The sequence below is a fragment of the Homarus americanus genome, unplaced genomic scaffold (genome assembly GCF_018991925.1).
Source record: "Homarus americanus isolate GMGI-L3 unplaced genomic scaffold, GMGI_Hamer_2.0 scaffold39675, whole genome shotgun sequence".
Taxonomy (NCBI): Eukaryota; Metazoa; Arthropoda; class Malacostraca; order Decapoda; family Nephropidae; genus Homarus; species Homarus americanus.
The window spans coordinates 9,886,053-9,905,186 of record NW_024736071.1 but is presented as its reverse complement, the minus strand read 5'-3'; the positions used below and the strand labels follow the sequence as shown (position 1 = coordinate 9,905,186).

The 19,134-nt window shown below is 43.7% G+C and overlaps 1 protein-coding gene across 1 annotated transcript in view; it reads right to left on the bottom strand.

The window, feature by feature from the left end:
• LOC121871700 overlaps nt 1–19,134 on the bottom strand; it is a 71,062-nt gene that overhangs the window by 6,308 nt on the left and 45,620 nt on the right. Inside the window, exons 4-5 of the mRNA XM_042374112.1 lie at nt 1,724–1,802; nt 101–301 (exon numbers count right to left, since the gene is read on the bottom strand). Of these exons, the coding sequence (XP_042230046.1) occupies nt 101–301; nt 1,724–1,802 (280 nt within the window). The remainder of the gene's footprint in view (nt 1–100; nt 302–1,723; nt 1,803–19,134) is intronic.

Here is a 19,134-nt window from a genome sequence, read left to right as displayed (position 1 = left end):
GACTGTCAATATCCTCATTCTTGTGTCAACTTCAAGCATATCTCCCCTGAATGTCAGCATTTCCTACCTTGCTGTCAGCAGTAGTGCCGGTAGTCCTCACCTCATTAAATGTGAGTCCTGGGGTACATTTGAAAGTGAACCTCTGGCCGGATTTAGCACAGTAGTGGAAGACGGTACAGCCGAAGTCCATGTCTCCATAGTAGCCCCCGGCTCGACCCACACACTCAAACCTCACCAGAGGCAGAATGGAATGTTGGGCGTCCAGCTTCTCTCCCTGTGGCGGCGTTTGTGGCGGCACAAGCTGCGGAAACAACATCATGTTACCTCATATATGTACGAAACTGGAAACACTATATTTTTACCACATGAACTATTATTCATTTTTTGGCATAGAGAAGAGGATAAAAACCAGCGACTCCTTGAAAATGGTGAAGTTCAATTTTCCTGTAAGTATTCAAGACTGGAGACAAATCTAATCGATGCGTAGTGACCGATAGTTTATCGAATTCATTATTTTTCCATTTTGTGTTATATTTTGCCACAAGGTGCAGACAGGTGTGATAATGTAACCTATACAACTGTTCAGTTCCTGTGTGCCTTTAGAGAATGTGAAGAGATCAAGAATCTGATAAATGTAGGGGGTTGGGTTTGTGTAGAAGTGAAACACGAGATATTGTCTGCTTACTAAGAATAATTCTTGTGCTTGAATTTGGGACAAGCTGGCGTGCTTCAAGAAACTGTACAGTATTGTTCTCGTGTAGACTGCAGAAGTAAAGTGATGCTTATGATGAAGATTCCGATAAAAAATATTTATAAGTTAAAATATACAGTAGCTACTGCAAGCTCCTTTTCATAATGTATCAGACATGAAGCGATAACAAGAAACGTGGCGATAACCAGCAAAGAGAAGTATAGAATAAAATAAAACAGGACAGGGGAGACCTTGACATACCAGTTAATTTATGTGTAGTTTTACCGATATGATAATGTTTATTTACAGAAGTGTTTTTTACAAGGTAATACACGAAATGCATATCTGTAAATGTTTTCACTGCCAGGTCTGAGGGCGAATCAGGTGGTGGCTGCAACTTTCATAACAATATCTTTACCAGGGATTATGGTACCTGCAGGTATTTCTTTTTTTTTTGTAACTGAACCTGATACTGGTACTACTGATGTCCTCATCAGGGCTAGGTCATGTAATGCTAGTATCACCTCCGGTGTCGTGAGTCCTGGTGACAATGTTCCACACAATAACCATCCGGGTCGCGTTGCACAAAAAATATTATAGTATGATCCAGACCTTGTCTGTTGAATAATACTCGAGGATACTCGCCTTGACATCCAACTCCCATATTTCCGATTTCAATGTTTTTAAGAACAATTTTGGTGAATGCCTCTTTTTCATGTTCATTATATATTTTACATGATTTGTTTTAATATCATTGTTAGTGAATTTGTGTACATGATCCGGCTGTCTCTTTAGATGAATCTTCATATTTGTTCCACTTTAACTATACTTTTTCGTATTGAATTTTAGCATCACTTCGCTCTAATTTGTTTGAAGAATATTAATTTACGTTTCTTTAACTAAAAGTTCATCAACTTTCGCTTTTGTAACTTTTTAGGTAAATTTCACTCACTCCCATTCTTCAGTATTAGTCGTAAATGTGAACCAGCAGAAGTGTTGTCATACTCATTACACATCTAGGACGGGACTTACCTTACGTGCCTGGGCGCAGGAGAGCGGTAGCACGGACACCCAGCATCCTGCAACAACAAATATAAATTCTTTAAAAATCCTTGCAAGTTATCAATACTGGACGAAAATTTCTTGATCTAGTCACCTAAATCTTCATGCATATGATTTTTCTACCATCGACGTCATGACAGAGATATCAAGGGTTAAGTCATATGTAAGGGTTACATGGCTAGTGAAGGAGAAGTTAACATACTGTATATCAGTGCCCTCCCGCGAACCACCGTAGTTCAGAAAGGTTCCTTGAGACATTCACTTTGTTAACCTTGATGTACGCACGACCCACCTCTCTCACCTGGTCATGCTGACAGTGTGTAAGTCATACTTGGTTATTGAGATTTAGTGAGAATATTCTCGATATTCTCAACACGATATGGTTTAGGTATAAAACTCAGGTACAGTAATTACACCACTCTACACCCACCAGACTACACCCACCACACTACACCCACCACACCTCACCCATCACACTACACCCACCACACTAAACCCACCACTCTACACCCACCAGACTACACCTACCACACTACACCCACCACACTACGCCCACCACACTACGCCCACCACTTTACACCCACCACACTACGCCCACCACTTTACACCCACCACACTACGCCCACCACTCTACACCCACCACACCCACCACTCTACACCCCTCCCCGCCCCTCTACACCCACCACGCCCACCACACACCCAGCACACTACACCCACCACACACTCCCACCACACACGCCCACCACCACCCCACCACACTACATACCACTCTACACCCACCCTCTACACCCACCACTACGCCTAGCACCCACCACTACACCCACCACACCTGCCCACCACACACCCGCCACTACCGCCACACACTACACCCACCACACTACACCCACCACTACACCCATCACACTACTCATCACACTACACCACTACACTACACCCACCACACCCACTACACCATCCACCACTTCACCCACCACACTACACCCATCACACTACACCCATCACACCTACTACACTACACCACCTACACCCACCATATCACCCATCACACTACACCCACGCCACTACACCCACCACACTACACCACCACACTACACCCATCATACACCCACCACACTACACCCATCACTTTACACCCACCACACTACACCCATCACACTACACTCATCACACTACACCCACTTACACTACACCCACCACGCTACACCCACTACACTGCACCCACCACGCTACACCCACCACACTACTTATCACTACACCATCACACTACACCACTACACTACACCACACACTACACCCATCACACTACACCTATCACTACATCCACCACACTACACCCACCACACTACCTACCACACCACACTACACCCACCACACTATACCCACACACCACACCTACACCCACCCACCACACTACACCCATCACACTACACCTAATCACACATCCACCACACTACACCCACCACACTACCTACCACACCATACTACATCCTACCACACCACACTACACCCTCCCCAAACTACACCCACCACACCACACTACACCCACCACACTACACCCACCACACTATTTTACCTACCACACCATACTACATCTACCACACCACACCCACCACACTACACCCACCACACCACACCTACCACACTACACCCAACCCACCACACTACACCCACCACACTACACCCACCTGTAGTGATGGGTTGTCAGACCACAGCTTACATCGCAAGGAAAGCCAGACTTGACCCGACATTAGGGGGGTCAAGTGTAAGGGTATCCCCCGCAGGTGCTCAAGGGTGCTACAAATCAACTAGCTCCCCTTCCCATGTCACACGGCCAGCAAACATGTAAGAGGGCACCAGCCGGCTCTCTCCCAATATACACAATGTCCTACACCGCAGAGGGGGGCCAGTCTTGACCCGACATTAGGGGGGTCAAGTGTAGGGTAACTCTCACGGTGGACCGGGGATTATAAATCAGCCAGGCTCCCCTCCCATGTGACATGTCACCACAACAAACATGTAAGAAGGCACCAGCCGTCTCTCTCCCAATATACAATAACCTACATCCCAGAGAAAGTCCAGACCTGACCTCACATTAGCCAGGTCAAATGTAACCCTCGAGCCCAACTCAAGGGGCCACAAATCAACCAGGGCCTCTCATGTCACACGGCCCCATTTGATGACTTTTCCAGAACTTATAGTCTCTGAAAACGTCCAGACCTGACCATACATTAGCGAGGGCAAATGTAAGGAGACCCTTCGCCGCCGCCCCCCCGATCAGCTCAACCTGACGGCTCGCCTCCCAATATATAGGACGTGCTAGTCCTCCCTCGCGACGATTCGCAGAGAGAGAGTGTGTCTTGTAACAAGGTGGCCAGCTACCACGTCCCCGAGTCCTGCTCGAGAGAAGTCCGGGGCCGGAGGCAAGCAGCCTCCAGTCGCCTCCGGTCAGGACCGAGACTTCCCTCCGGCGCCCAGCTAAGCAGTCTCCCATAGAGACAACCCAGGACTACCTGCTAGGCTTCCCCTAGGTCACGTGAGTGTTTGTCAGAGCTTTCCATGGGATGAGTTACTTACGTGGGAAGTGTATTCATTTCATGTTCGTGTCCGAGAATCAGAGTGTCTAGTAACGTAATATGATGTCCTAGTAACGTAAATATAATGTCCTAGTAACTTCAATAGAAGGTGTTATTAATGTGTCCATGTCATGTTCGTAATTAATAAAGAGTTGTAACGAAGCAGTGTTTGAGAAGTCGCCTTTAAGAACGTAATAGATGTGTATTGACGTAGAAGATACGATAAGTGTAAATAACTATCACGGCCACGCTACCAAAATCTTCCTCTCTTTTACTCTCTTACTAAATATTCTACCTATATATATATATAAATATTCTTCAGGCAAGATCCGTCTCATTACACACCACACTCCACCTACCACACTACACCCACCACACTACATCCACCACACTACACCCACCACACTACACCCACCACACTACACCCACCACACCACACAACACCTACCACGCTACACCTACCACACCACACTACATCTCCCAAACTACACCCACCACACAACACTACACCCACCACACTACACCCACCACACTACACCTACCATAATACACCCACCACACCACACTACGCCCACCACTACACCACACCACACTACACCTACCAAACTACACCCACCACACCACACCACACCCACCACTGCACCCACCACACACCTGCCACCACACTACACCCACCACACTACACCCACACCACACACCCACCACACTACACCCACCATACTACACCCACCACCACACCATTCACCACACCCACCACACCACACTACACCGCTACACCACACACCCACACACACTACCCACCACTACACACCACACACTACACCTACACCCACACACCCACCTACACACCCACCTACCACACCACACTACACACCACTGCACACCCACCTCCCATCTGCCACACCACACTACACCCACCACACCCACCACGTTACACACACCTACCACACTACACACACCACTCCACCACACCACCACACCCACCACACACCCACCACACTACACCCACCACACCCCGCCCACCACTCTACACCCACCACACACCCACCACTCACACCCACCACACTGCGCCCACCACTCTCACCCACCACTACGCCCACCACGCTGCGCCCACCACTACCCAGCACACTACACCCACCACACTACGCCCACCACACTACGCCCACCACTCTACACCCACCACCCACCAAACTACGCCCACCACTCTACACCCACCACACTACGCCTACCACACGCCTGCCACCCACACCTCACCCACCACTACACCCGCCACTACACCCACACTACACCCACCACTACCCATCACACTACATATCACACCACACACTACACCCACCACGTTACCCACTACACTACATCCACCACGCTACACCCACCACTACACCTCATCACTACACCCACTGCCTACACCCACCACTACACCCACCATGCCTCACCCATCACACTACACCCGCCACACTAAACCCACCACACACACCCACCACACTACACCCATCATTACACCCACCACACTACACCCATCACACCACACCACACCACTACACTACACCCACCACGCTACACCACTACACTACACCCACCATACACCACCACACTACCCATCTTTCACCCATCACCCACCACACTACACCCACCACACACCCATCACACTACACCTATCATTTCATCCACCACTACACCCACCACACTACCCACCGCACCATACTACATCTACCACCACACTACACCCACCACTACCCACCACCACACCCACCACACCACCACACTACCCACCCACACTACCCATCACACACCTATCCTTTCATCCACCACACTACACCCACCACACTACACCTACCGCACCATACTACATCTACCACACCACACACTACACCCACCACACTACACCACACCCACCACACCACCCCTACACTACACACCACACTGCACCCACACTCCACCACACTACCCACCACACTACCACCACACCACCACACACCCACCACATCCACCACACACACCACACCACACCACCACACCTCACACCCTACACCACTGTCACCCACACCACCTTACACGCCCACCATATCTACACCCACCACACTACACCCACCATACTACACCCACCACTACACCCACCATACTACATCTACCACCACCCACCACACATACCACACCACACCTGCCACACCACAACCCACCACTACACCCACCACCACCCACCACATCACCTCCACTCCCATCTGCATCAGCCACCTACACCTCCTACACCCACCATACTACCCACCACCACAACCACCTCACCACACCAACCACCACATCTCTGAACTACACCCACCACCACACCCACCCACTACACCCACCACACCACACCCACCATACCACACCCACCACACCACACTGCGCCCACCACTACCTCACCCACACTACACCTACATACACTACACCCACCACACCACACTACACCCACCACACCACCCACCACACTACACCTACCACCACTACACCCTACACTTCGCACCACACCACACTTTCACACCACTACCATACTACACCCACCACACCACACTGCACCCACCACCCACCACACTACATCCCGCACACCACACTCACCCACTACACCACACCCACCCACCACTACTGCACTCACCCACCACACCCACCACACACCCACCAAACCCCCCACACACCTGCCACATCCACCACACCCACCTGCCACCACTCGCACACCACCTACCTGCCTTCACCCACCACACTACACCCACCACACTACACCCACCACACTACACCCACCACACTACACCCACCACACTATACCCACCACACCACACCCACCACACCACACTCCACCTACTACAGCACACTACACCTACCACACTACACCCACCACACTACACCCACCACACTATACCCACCACACCACACCCACCATACCACACTCCACCTACTACACCACACTACACCCATCATATATCACTCCTGTTAATGTGTGTGTGTGTGTGTGTGTGTGTGTGTGTGTGTGTGTGTAGAGGAGACAGCTGATGTGTGAACCGGATCCTTCTTAATATTGTTTGATTGATCTGTGGTGTTGTGGTAACCCGGATATTCCGTTGGGATGGTTCGGAGCACATACAAACATGCATACATAGAATCATACACATTCGTACAGAACATTCACGTATACCTGCATATCGACGATTACACACGCACAGTCATCAAGACACAGACTTGCGTGCTGTTTCCCACGCATGTGAATCTAAATGTGTGCATCACCCTTTTATATTAATGAATATACTGTACATACATATACTGTACATCACTACTCTCTCTCTCTCTCTCTCTCTCTCAGATACATATACACAGCAATTTGGCAATATGAAAACTTCCTTCACCACTCACTGTCTTGTCAGCTTTCTCGACTACATATACCGCCATCTGGAAAAACGAAAAACGTCTGTGGCTGTCGCTTTCATTGACTTCACCAAAGCATTTGACCTTGTCGACCACAATTTAATCATCAACAAAGCTATCGACCTCGGGTTTCGAAGAAGTCTTATACCATTGCTTACAGTACAGACTTCCTCAGTGACCGACGCCAAGCCGTACGCTTCCGAGGGACTGTCTCCACTTTTCAGTCACTCACCTGTGGCGTCCCCCAAGGCACCAAGATGGGACCGCTCTGCTTCCTTACGCTTATCAATGATGCCCTAAGAGAAACCCCCTGCTCGCTGGAAATATGTCGACGACTCCACCATTGGGATCAGTGTCAACAACTCGGCTCCCGACTATACCGCCCTTCAGGATTTATTGAACAGTCTCCAAAATTGGGCCACCAACAACCACGTCACCATCAACTATACCAAGACCATGGTTATGCACATCAACCTCTCCTCCGACGTTGTCCCACCCTCTCTCATTACTTTAGGCCCCAGCACACTCCAGGTTGTAGACTACATTAAGCTCCTCGGCGTCACTATAGATAACAAACTAAATTGGAAAACACACGTCAGTTGGGTACTTTTGTTATATCACCTTCGTTAGCCCTGACTTCCATTTATACACCTCGATCACGTCGCCCCTCACTCTACGTCTCTCGAGGGAGTGCAAATTAAGATGCTTTAACCTGTCTCTGTACTCAGGGTTCCTGATGCCCGGGATTATTCTTGTCATTCTTCTCTGAATTCTTTCTAGGGATTCTATAGCCATTCTGTAGTACGGTGACCAGAACTGAACTGCGTAATCCAAGTGAGGTCTCACAAGCGCAAGGTATAGTTTTAGGATAACCTCGCTAGTCTTGTAACTAACACTCCCTTGCATGAACCCAAGTACTTTGTTAGCCTTGTTTCGAGTTAAAACAAATTGTTGACTTGGTTTAAGATTCCTACTTATCATTACTCCTAAATCTTTCTCACAGTCGGATATCTCTATAACAACATTGTTCATATGATATCTGGTTTCTCTGTTTACATTTCCTAGACTAAGTACTTTACATTTGTCCAGACTAAGTACTTTACAATTGTCCACATTAAATTTCATCTGCCATTTTTCAGACCATTCGAAATTTTTTTTTAGATCTTACTGTAGTTTTGCGGAGTCCACGTCAGATTTAATTACACGCCCTATTTTAGTGTCATCAGCAAATTTACTTATATTGCTGTCTACGCCTATATCTATGTCGTTTATGAATATAATAATTAATAATGGTCCAAGTACTAAGCCATGGGGTAGACCACTAGTGACGCTTCCCCAATCGAATTTAGTGCCGTTAAGAGTTTTATAGTACTTTAATGATGAATGATTAAGGATGTATTTGTTGCATACAGTAGGAAAGGATTTTTGAGACCTGAACAGAACATTTGGCATTTCCCAAATAATATGTATTTATGAGGCGAGAATGTATCGCACGACGACAATGGTGTGAACTTATGACACAACAACAGTGGTGTGAACTTATGACACAACAACAGTGGTGTGAACTTATGACACAACAACAGTGGTGTGAACTTATGACACAACAACAGTGGTGTGAACTTATGTAAACCTAGGGCCCCTGGCAATTTATCAGTCCCCCTTATTTTCACCTGCAAAAGAGAGATATATCTAGGTTCAGATAAAGACCACATATTTACTGAAATGCTTGATAATATAAATTCAAATAATGAAATTTACGATCATCATAATGGATACACGATATTTCTAACTAATTTTGTCTTTTTCTTATAAATTACATGCCGGTTACTGTAGCTAATCATTATTTATTAAGATTATTTTGAAATTATATATACATTTGAAGAATAAACTGTAATGTTCATGTATTGTGATACCGAGATACTGTATTTAAACTTAAAAGTTGCTCTTTCGAGCTTTCATAGTAACAAACTGAGAAATCACATCATGAAAGTCAATCATGTGTGTGAGATCGCTTTCTGCGGACTTAATGGTGAGGCAGCTTGCCTTGTCTCATTGTAACACGCTCTTCATTCTTCAGTAATTTCATTCTTGGGAACCTACGTTCTGCTTCACACAGCTGTGACATGCACTGACAGGAAAATTCTTATGACAATGGTGACATTAAGAAAAGTTGCATCTTCATTCAGATCTTTTATGAACTTAAGCATTGATGCCGGTGATTTTATCCTCTCTTGCAGCTGGTTCACGAAGTCATAGAAATTGTCAAATTCATCAACAGAATCAGGATCAAAATCCATATATTTTTATGTGAGATGATAAATCTTGTTTGTAAATGCTCTTTGGTTTGGTCTTTCAGCTTCTTTACGCTATGCAAGAAATGTCAGCAGCTTATCTACTTTATAATGAATTGGAGAGTTCTGTAAATGCTTCATCTGGTGATGTCCTTTCATTAAAACGCTTCTTTCTTTGCCTTTGGCGTTTCCGTTCATTTGATAATGATGGCTTATGCATGGTATTGCTGTTGTTTGTTTGCTTTTTCAACATATTCGATCTCATTGAATTTCTCACAGTGTCCCAATGAACTCTTCCAGGGATTCCGGCAGTGATTTGACTGTCAGTAAATCCAAATTTTCCATTTGCAGATTAAGGTTCTCTTTTTGAAAGCGAATAAGCATTCGATTCCACTTTTCTGCCATGAATCTGTTTCATGTTTTTCACGCCTGGTACATGAAGTATTCACGTTGAGACTGAACAGCGTTTCCACGCAGGCTAATTTGGAGAACACTGAGTATATACTAACCTAACCTAACCTAACCTATGTATTTATTCTTAACATAATAATTTTACTTTATAAATGTTTACTGTTTGATGCTGATGTCTAATAGGGGGGTAAGTATTATATTCCAAATTCCAGTGTTTTATTACCATAGCAAATAATGCCAAGCCAAATAGAATAAACGTAAACAATAAGTGCAATGGTGCATAATGGCAAATTTCGAGGGTCCCTGCCTGGGCTCCTCGAGCACCATTGTTAATGTGGACCTGCCCAGTATATCATAACCTAGACGAACCAAATTTAACTCTACCCTCACTTAACGAAATAAGATCTAACCTAACCTAACTTAACCTATCTTATCCTAACCATTAGGATTGGGCCCAATTTCGAACATATTTCATCTCTTCCTGGGCTCCAATCCTAATGACGAAAAGGGGTTAGGATAAGTTGGCGTCTATTACTGTACAGGCTTATCAATGTTGAGTTTCAATCGCATTGAGGCTTATTGGTCCTGGGGCCTGTTACGACGAAGTAGCATTATTAGGACAGGGGCCTATTAGGACAGGGGCTAACTTTAGTAACCATTGGTATCCGTACTATACATATGAATGGAGAGCGTGAGAACACAGTGGGCAACACAGTACACTGCCCCACTAACTCTCCCGCCACACACTTTCGAAGAAGCTCTTTGTGGTCACTGTGTCACGCTATACTACCAACACCTGCCTTATGGTAGTAGTTGTTGCTGTTGTAGTAGTGGTACTGGTAGCAATGACATTGTTGGTTTTTATAGTGATAGTGGTGTTAGTGGTTGTGATAGTAGTAATAGTAGTGGTAATAATAAATGACCCCGCGTTTTCGACCCTGTGTTGTCAATGTGCATATTAAACCAATTGTAATATAACGATTTCATCTAATAAATATGGGCCTATATCTATCTCAATAATAACATGTGTTGTCATCATCACTTTGTTATCAGTCGCAGGTTCATGAACAGGAGCGTCGCCTGTCTTACCCACTCAGGACCAAGGATGAAATACTGTTTTTAGTCCTTGCTCAGGACTTCTTTCTTGCTTTGAAACAATATATTTATTTCTATTAAATTATTCTTAATATCGATTCAAATATCTATATTTCAATTTAAATGATAATTCAGGTCGTAGAGAGGAAAGTCACTAATGAGGCTGCTACTAATATTAACATTTCACTTAAAAATATTGAAGTATGATAATGATTTGGCTAATTTGCTTAAGCAGATAGATTTTTTTTTTGGGGGGGGGGAGGGAATTACATTTATTTAGCAAAACTAATAACTATAGGTTTATTAATATCTAGTGAGTTATATCTGGTATAATTAATAGTTGCCTATCATGCAGTATTTATTTATATTACCTTCAACACTTGCAATAGAGGTAGTGGACAACAGCACATAAAGTACATCAGGACACAAACACTGCTCAAGATCAATGTGTACTTTATGTGTAATCATGAGTGAACGAAAGTTAGACTTTTTCACTGAGCAAACAACTTGATTTTCGTACCTTTATTAACCATGGCCTCTTGAGCTACACCAACTGTGTGTTATGAAGCATTTAACTAACCACAAAACATGTAATCACTCTGGTATTCAGAGAAGGGAAAATATATCCTTTCAAGTTTGATAGGAGCTCATTAAGACAATTTCAAATAACAAAAATTATCATATTTCTAACTTCTTTGTGACCTCCCCTTGAGCTAGGAGAGCTGTATGTTTCAAAGGTTTTAACTAAGCACAAAACAATAAGTACGGTGTCCTCCCCTTGAATTATTCCCTTTGTGTGCAGCTTTATCGTGACCTTTCCCGAGGGTCCGCCACCAGGGCGTCCTCTAGCGCTAACTCACCACAGACATGCAACATAAACAAGAGTGTCTCCTTCCCCCGGCGCTGACATCACCGAGAAGCCACAATAAATAAGAGTTTGGTGAAGTACAAAAAGAAACAGTCTTAATGACACCTTGCTGGCGAAATTCCCACACTGGCTGACCAAAACCTCCATGGACTATTGCAGCGACGATGAGGCCGAGAACCTACCAAGGTCTTTCACAGGGCGGGGCGCCGGAGGCGTGACGCAAGGTCGCTCTCAGACTTACACTAATAGTTTTATTCCACAAACCGTACATCACTTGAGATGACAGATACTGTACAATAAAGTTTAACACTCGATGAACACAAAGTTGTAGATAATTTACAATCTGAAGCGCGAAGCACAGACAACGTTTTAGGAACGTTTCCCATTCCCAGTTAGAAGAAAGAAATCTAAAGACTGTTTTAAAAGTCCGGTCCCACAATATACTTCTCTCTGCTAGAGAACACTGGGGGTTTTATCCTGCTTGTGTGAGCGACTACACGTATATATCACTATTGAACTATAAGACAAGTGCGTAAAATAAGCAAAAGACTAATTTTGCATTACTGATAATGCAGAAACAATGTATTGTTTACGCACGTAGAAATAATTACAGGTACAGAGAGTTCAGAGTGATAACAAAGCTCAAACAATACGACGAATCAACTCACCGTCACGTCACATCCTCTTTTTTCAGATATTAAGACGCTGATCTACTTCACTCTTATCGAATATACACACAAACAAGGGAATGGTGTTAGATGCATTTCAAATCCACAGTTATAACTTAGCTATAATATGATGTTGCAGTAAATAGAAAATAAACAACGGAAGCAGAAGTCCGAGTTTACTGAAATATCACTCGGTGTGCCACAATCACGGTCCAATAATCAATAAGACAAGGACAGATAAGAGTCACTCATTCGACAATACACACCCTCATAACTCGCCAGCAACAAAACAACGAATACACAAAGACTTGGAGTCGATTCAAGGATAAGCTGTGTCAGATAAACAACTGAATCGATTCACGAAGACACAGCGATTGAATACTGTAGATCCTTGTAATAAAGTTTACTGTATTGACAAAATCATTAACATGAAATCAGCAGAATCAGTATGACAGGCATTTTTGTCTCGTTTCATGGATACACAGCATTAAAATAGATTTATTAATGACCTTTCATGTAAAAATCATAAGTCGATTCCAGGATACGTAGTGCTAGAATGAGGATTTTTGATATCTGGGTGACACATTCAAAATAGCAGGAAAATATTTTTATGTTTCTGGGAGGATGAAAGGTACAGACAAGGAGATCAGATGCATGTTTCAATTATTTGTTCACTGAAGCAGTGAATATTTTGATGGAGGAAATTAATGAAAATAGAATGACAATAACATGCTGTTAATGTACGAAGGATTGGTTCTTTCCTTTTCTTTTTTATCTACAAAGTATGGGAGGAATGACAGGATAAATTAAGGCGGAGAGAGTTGTGTGGAGGACAGAGAGATATGAACAACAGTGTTTAAGAGACATCCAGTGAACAGACTGAGACACTCCAGCTCACCTTCATGATACAAATCTGTCAGAGATTCAGCTTTCGAACATCAATATACAGTATAGTGTAAACAACGTATAGTATATATACAGGGTAATTCTCAATTGCATATAGTAAATTGCAGGGTGTATTCCTGGGATAATTCTAAGCTAATATGTCGATATGACAAAATGACGGAATCCGCGTAGTTTCGTAGTTGCAGCACTTGAAAGATGTTGAGGTAATGATTGTGAGGCTGGAGTGAAACAGCCGTAGATTTTTGTATAATCTTATGTACGCAACTCCTACGTAATGCGATACAAAGTGCAGAGAGAGAGAGGGGGAGGGGGGGAATTTTTAACATTTACAGTAATAACGCAATTGTATAACATTATATATATATATATGAAAAGGGATTTAGATCACAGTTGTTCAACTAACAATATCTAGTCTGGACAAAATATCTTTCACGCACGACTTGGCATTTCCGGAACAATGATACAATGATTCTCACTTGGCGTGAAAGTCTAACACATTTGTGTTTGTGTGTTGGAGATTTATTCAATTTTTATGGTCCACATCCTGACAATCTTCCACTGCTCAAGGCGTCTTTTAGCTTTGTAGAACACTTTCATTTTTGTACCTATGAGTGTCAACAATGAAAATCATCTTTTACCTTATCTTTAAAGTATGTCATGTCGAAGAATTCCGTTGTTGGAAAACTCTGTTAATTTTCCTCTAAAAGTGTAACTTTTATTTATCATTCGTAGTAACAAGAAAGTCTTACACACATAAACATTTGACGAGAACAGATGATAAAACTTTTGACAGCTCACCCACACCCGCGAAAATAAATCCGCGAATGTTCAACACCATATGAACACCCAAGGAAGTACACCATGATAAAACATCCATCAAAGAATTTATAAGAGTACAATACATCATATTCATCATCTCACCCACGAAAGCATGCATGAATATAATGAAAGAACACCAATTAAAATACGCCCATTATATAAGTAAATGAGTAACCTAAGTAAGTAGTAGGTAGTAGGCAGGTATCAAACATGGAGGTAGGCTAGTACCGCCTGTGAAGATATTGGAATCATAATGTGTTGTCTAATGGTAAACCCTGCTGCCATATGGCATCAAAAAAATGTGACCAAGTCCCAGGTTGCTGATCTGACTTTCTGCCTCATTTACACACAATTGCAGGGTCTCAATTGTTTCTCTTACTTTGACAACACAATATACATAGGCTATATCATTTCTCACTATTTATTTTATTTTTTAATTATGGCTCTTTATTATTATTATTATTATTATTATTATTATTATTATTATTATTATTGTTATTATTATTATTATTATATTTATTAATTTTAATAGTATTATTAATATTTTATTTTATTATAATTGTTATTTATTTTTATTAATGTTCATTAATTTATTATTATTATTATTATTATTATTATTATTATTATTATTATTATTATTATATGTTCGGCTCCCAAGCCTTGATGTGGATCATTATAAAATTAACTGTGCCGGGTGGGCTAATGCCCATAAAAAAAAAAGATCAATAGTCTTAACGAACTCTAATTTATTATTCTATTCATTTACTCATCTAAACTGATGACAGCCATCCACGATGGACCCTCAACAGACACTGAAGCAGAATTTCTCTTAGATAATGATAACGCTTGTATGCTAAGAGGCGCCTTGTACACCAGACTAACTAAGAGCTGCTGATATGGAGAGTTGCAGGGTTTTATAAGTTGACAAGGAAGGGACGTTTGGTGATTAAAGTGTCTGGGTTGGGATGTGCGAAGGATCACACTCGTCACAAGTAAAACCTCTACGCGAGCGACGGTCACGGAGGCGGGAGGCTGGAAGTGAAATCTGGATTGTAAATAATGGTAATTGTCTATTATTGGATATTCTTATGAGAATTTAGCTATTATCACCCTGAGTTAGCCCTATGTGTGTGCGTGTGGGTGTGTGTGGGTGGGTGGGTGGGTGGGTGGGTCTGGGTGGGTGGGTGTGTCATGAAAGTTTGTCACACTGAGCACTTTGGAGTAATAAGACCAGAAAGTAGGACTTGTAGATCATCACCGTCTCTATGTAGGTTAAGAGCCGCTCCTCCAGTATGACGGCCCACACGTGTTTGTGGGCTCCTCTGTATCATTAATCGCAGCCAGTTGATTTATAGACTTTAATTATACTTATTTTCATCTCCACTCCTGGTAGTAAAAATGAGTATTGTAATCGCTGCTTCGCGCGCGCGCGTGTGTGTGTGTGTGTGTGTGTGTGTGTGTGTGTGTGTGTGTGTGATAATATAATAATAATAATAATAATAATAATAATAATATCTTAACTGGTTTATTGAAAATTCTGCAGCCCGAAGGCTGAAAATATACATTGGACATAGATGACTTATTACATACATTGGTGGTTTAACAAAAGCCTTTAATAGAGAAAGGAAGGAACACAGTGAACATACAGATTATATTGTAGAAAGGGTAATGTAAGGTAAAATTGTAGTGTAGTAATTCCTCCCAGATGGTGTTAGGAGAACTCACGTGGTGTAGTAGTTCTCAGATGGTGTTATGAGGGACCTGGCGTGGTGTAGTAATTCTGCAGATGGTGTTATGAGGCCTCACGTGGTACCCTCACAGATGGTGTTATGAGGGACTCACGTGGTGTAATTCCCTCACAGATGGTGTTATGAGGGACCTCGCGTGGTGTAGTAACTACTCACAGATGGGTGTTATGAGGGACCTCACGTGGTGTAGTAATTACCTCACAGATGGTGTTATGAGGGCCTCACGTGGTGTAGTAACCTCACAGATGGTGTCATGAGGGCCTCGTGGTGTAGTAATTCCTCACAGATGGTGTTAGGAGTGACTTCACGTGGTGTAGTAATTCCCTCACAGATGGTGTGATGGAGGACTTGACGTGGTGTAGTAATTCCCTCACATGTGATGTTATGAGGGGCCTGACGTGGTCTAGTAATTCCTCACAGATGGTGTTATGAGTGACCTCGTGGTGTAGTAATTCCCTCATATGGTGTTTTGAGGACATGTGGTGTAGTAATTCCTCACATATGATGTTATGAGGGTGTAGTAATTCCTCACATATGATGTTATGAGGCCTGACGTGGTGTGTAGTAATTCCTCACAGATGGTGTTATATGAGTGAGGTTTGGTCTTAGGCCTTCCTATCGTAGACGGATTAACACATCGCTGGTTGTTGTTAAGTCTCACGGCCGTTATCACTGGGTACCTGGGACTCACTAGTGAAGGTTAACTTGGGTACGACTGTTACTGTTGAGTTGTTCTCACTGATTCTAGCACTGTTCACCTCACTGTTCACCTCTGTTTAACACTGGTTCCGTTCTCTTTCCTAAATGAAATTGTAACTTCTGGCGAGAACTTGTTGATATTCCGGTGGGGAGGAGGGTTCAGGGAGGGGGCTGGTATGTAAATAACTTATTAGTTGACCTGGCTGCTCCGGAGAGGAGCGCCAGGTACGTCTTGACCTTCGGCGGTCAAGGATAATAATAATAATAACAATAAACGGTTTATTGAAAGAGCTTGGCAGCCAGAAGGCTGAAAATATACAGTTACATATTTGGGGAATGGGTTTCGAATTACAAATAATATACAAGTAACATAAGTGATACAAGTAAGATATATAATAACTAGATGGGGAAAAGCTCAAACTACAGTTCATTTCAACATAGTGACAGTGTAAGGAGCAGTGTTTACTGGGAGTGAATACACTGGTTTATTACAAGTTATTGATAATTTTTACAATGGTTGGGACTGGGCTGTTCTTATAGCGATCAGTTCGTGCACGTATGGGCTGGATGCGGTTGTGGTGTTGAACAGCAATTCTCGGGCTAGGGATCTCAGGTGGTAGTAGGAGCCGGTGGCGAGGATGGTGTAGAAGCTTCTTACCAAATTTGCAGATGAGGTCGTGGTGATGGTCAGTGAGAGTCGAAAGGGTCAGTGTGTTGAGCACTTCTTGATATGTGGAGTAGGAAGGGGAGAGAATATTCTTGCATGCCCTCTTTTGCACTTTTTCTAGGTGTTTACGTTGTGTGGCATTTAGGGAGGAAGACCAGGTGGGGGAAGCATAGGTGAGCTTGGGAAGTATGAATGTTGTGTAAACACTGAGGAGCTCGTGTGCAGGAACTCCGAGGGACTTGAGTCGGCGGAGGAGGTGGAGACGGAAACTGGAGGATTTGACAACTTCACTGACGTGTGGTTTCCAATTTAGTTTGTTGTCTATGGTGACGGCATGCGAGAGCCCGTGGAATCTACAACCTGGAGTGTGTTCTGACCTAGAGAAGTAATGGAAGAAATTGAGGACAATGTTTGGGAGGAGAGGTTCATGTGCATAACCATGAGTCTTGGTATGGTTGATGGTGACATAGTTGGTGGTGGCCCAGTTTTGGAGACTGTTCAATAAATTCTGAAGGGCGGTATAGTTGGAACTTAGAATTGTTGGCGCTGATCCAATGGTGAGTCGTCTACATATTTCCAGCGAGCAGGGGTTTCTCTTAGGGCATCATTGATGAGCATAAGGAAGCAGAGTGGTCCCATCTTGGTGCCTTGGGGGACGCCACAGGTGAGTGACTGAAGGTGGAGACAGCCCCTCGGAAGCGTACAGCTTGGCGTCGGTCACTGAGGAAGTCTGTAAGCCATGGTATAAGACTTCCCCGAAGCCCGAGGTCAATAGCTTTGTTGATGATTATATTGTGGTCGACTAGGTCGAATGCTTTAGTGAAATCAATGAAGGCGACAGCTACAGACGTTTTTCGTTTCTCGAGATGGCGGTATATGTAATCGAGAAAGCTGACAAGACAGTGAGTGGTGGAGGAAGTTTTCATGTTGCCAAATTGCTGAGGGTCTACGACTCCTGCAATATCAGCATAAGCCCAGTCGAACACATAACTTTCACAGATTAGGCTGGGTATTGGGGTGATTGCAATAGGTCGTAGCTGATTTAAGGATTGTGGGCTGGTTGACTTGGGCACTGGTGATACATAAGAGGTCTTCCAGTCAGCTGGGCATCTGGCTTGACTGAGAGAAGCATTGATGATGGAGCAGAGGGGTTTAGCAAGCTCCGGGGAGAACTCCTTGAAGAGTTTCATTGGTAAGTCAATGGGGGTGGTAGAGCGTTTTAATTTTAGTTTGTCCAGGCGTTTTG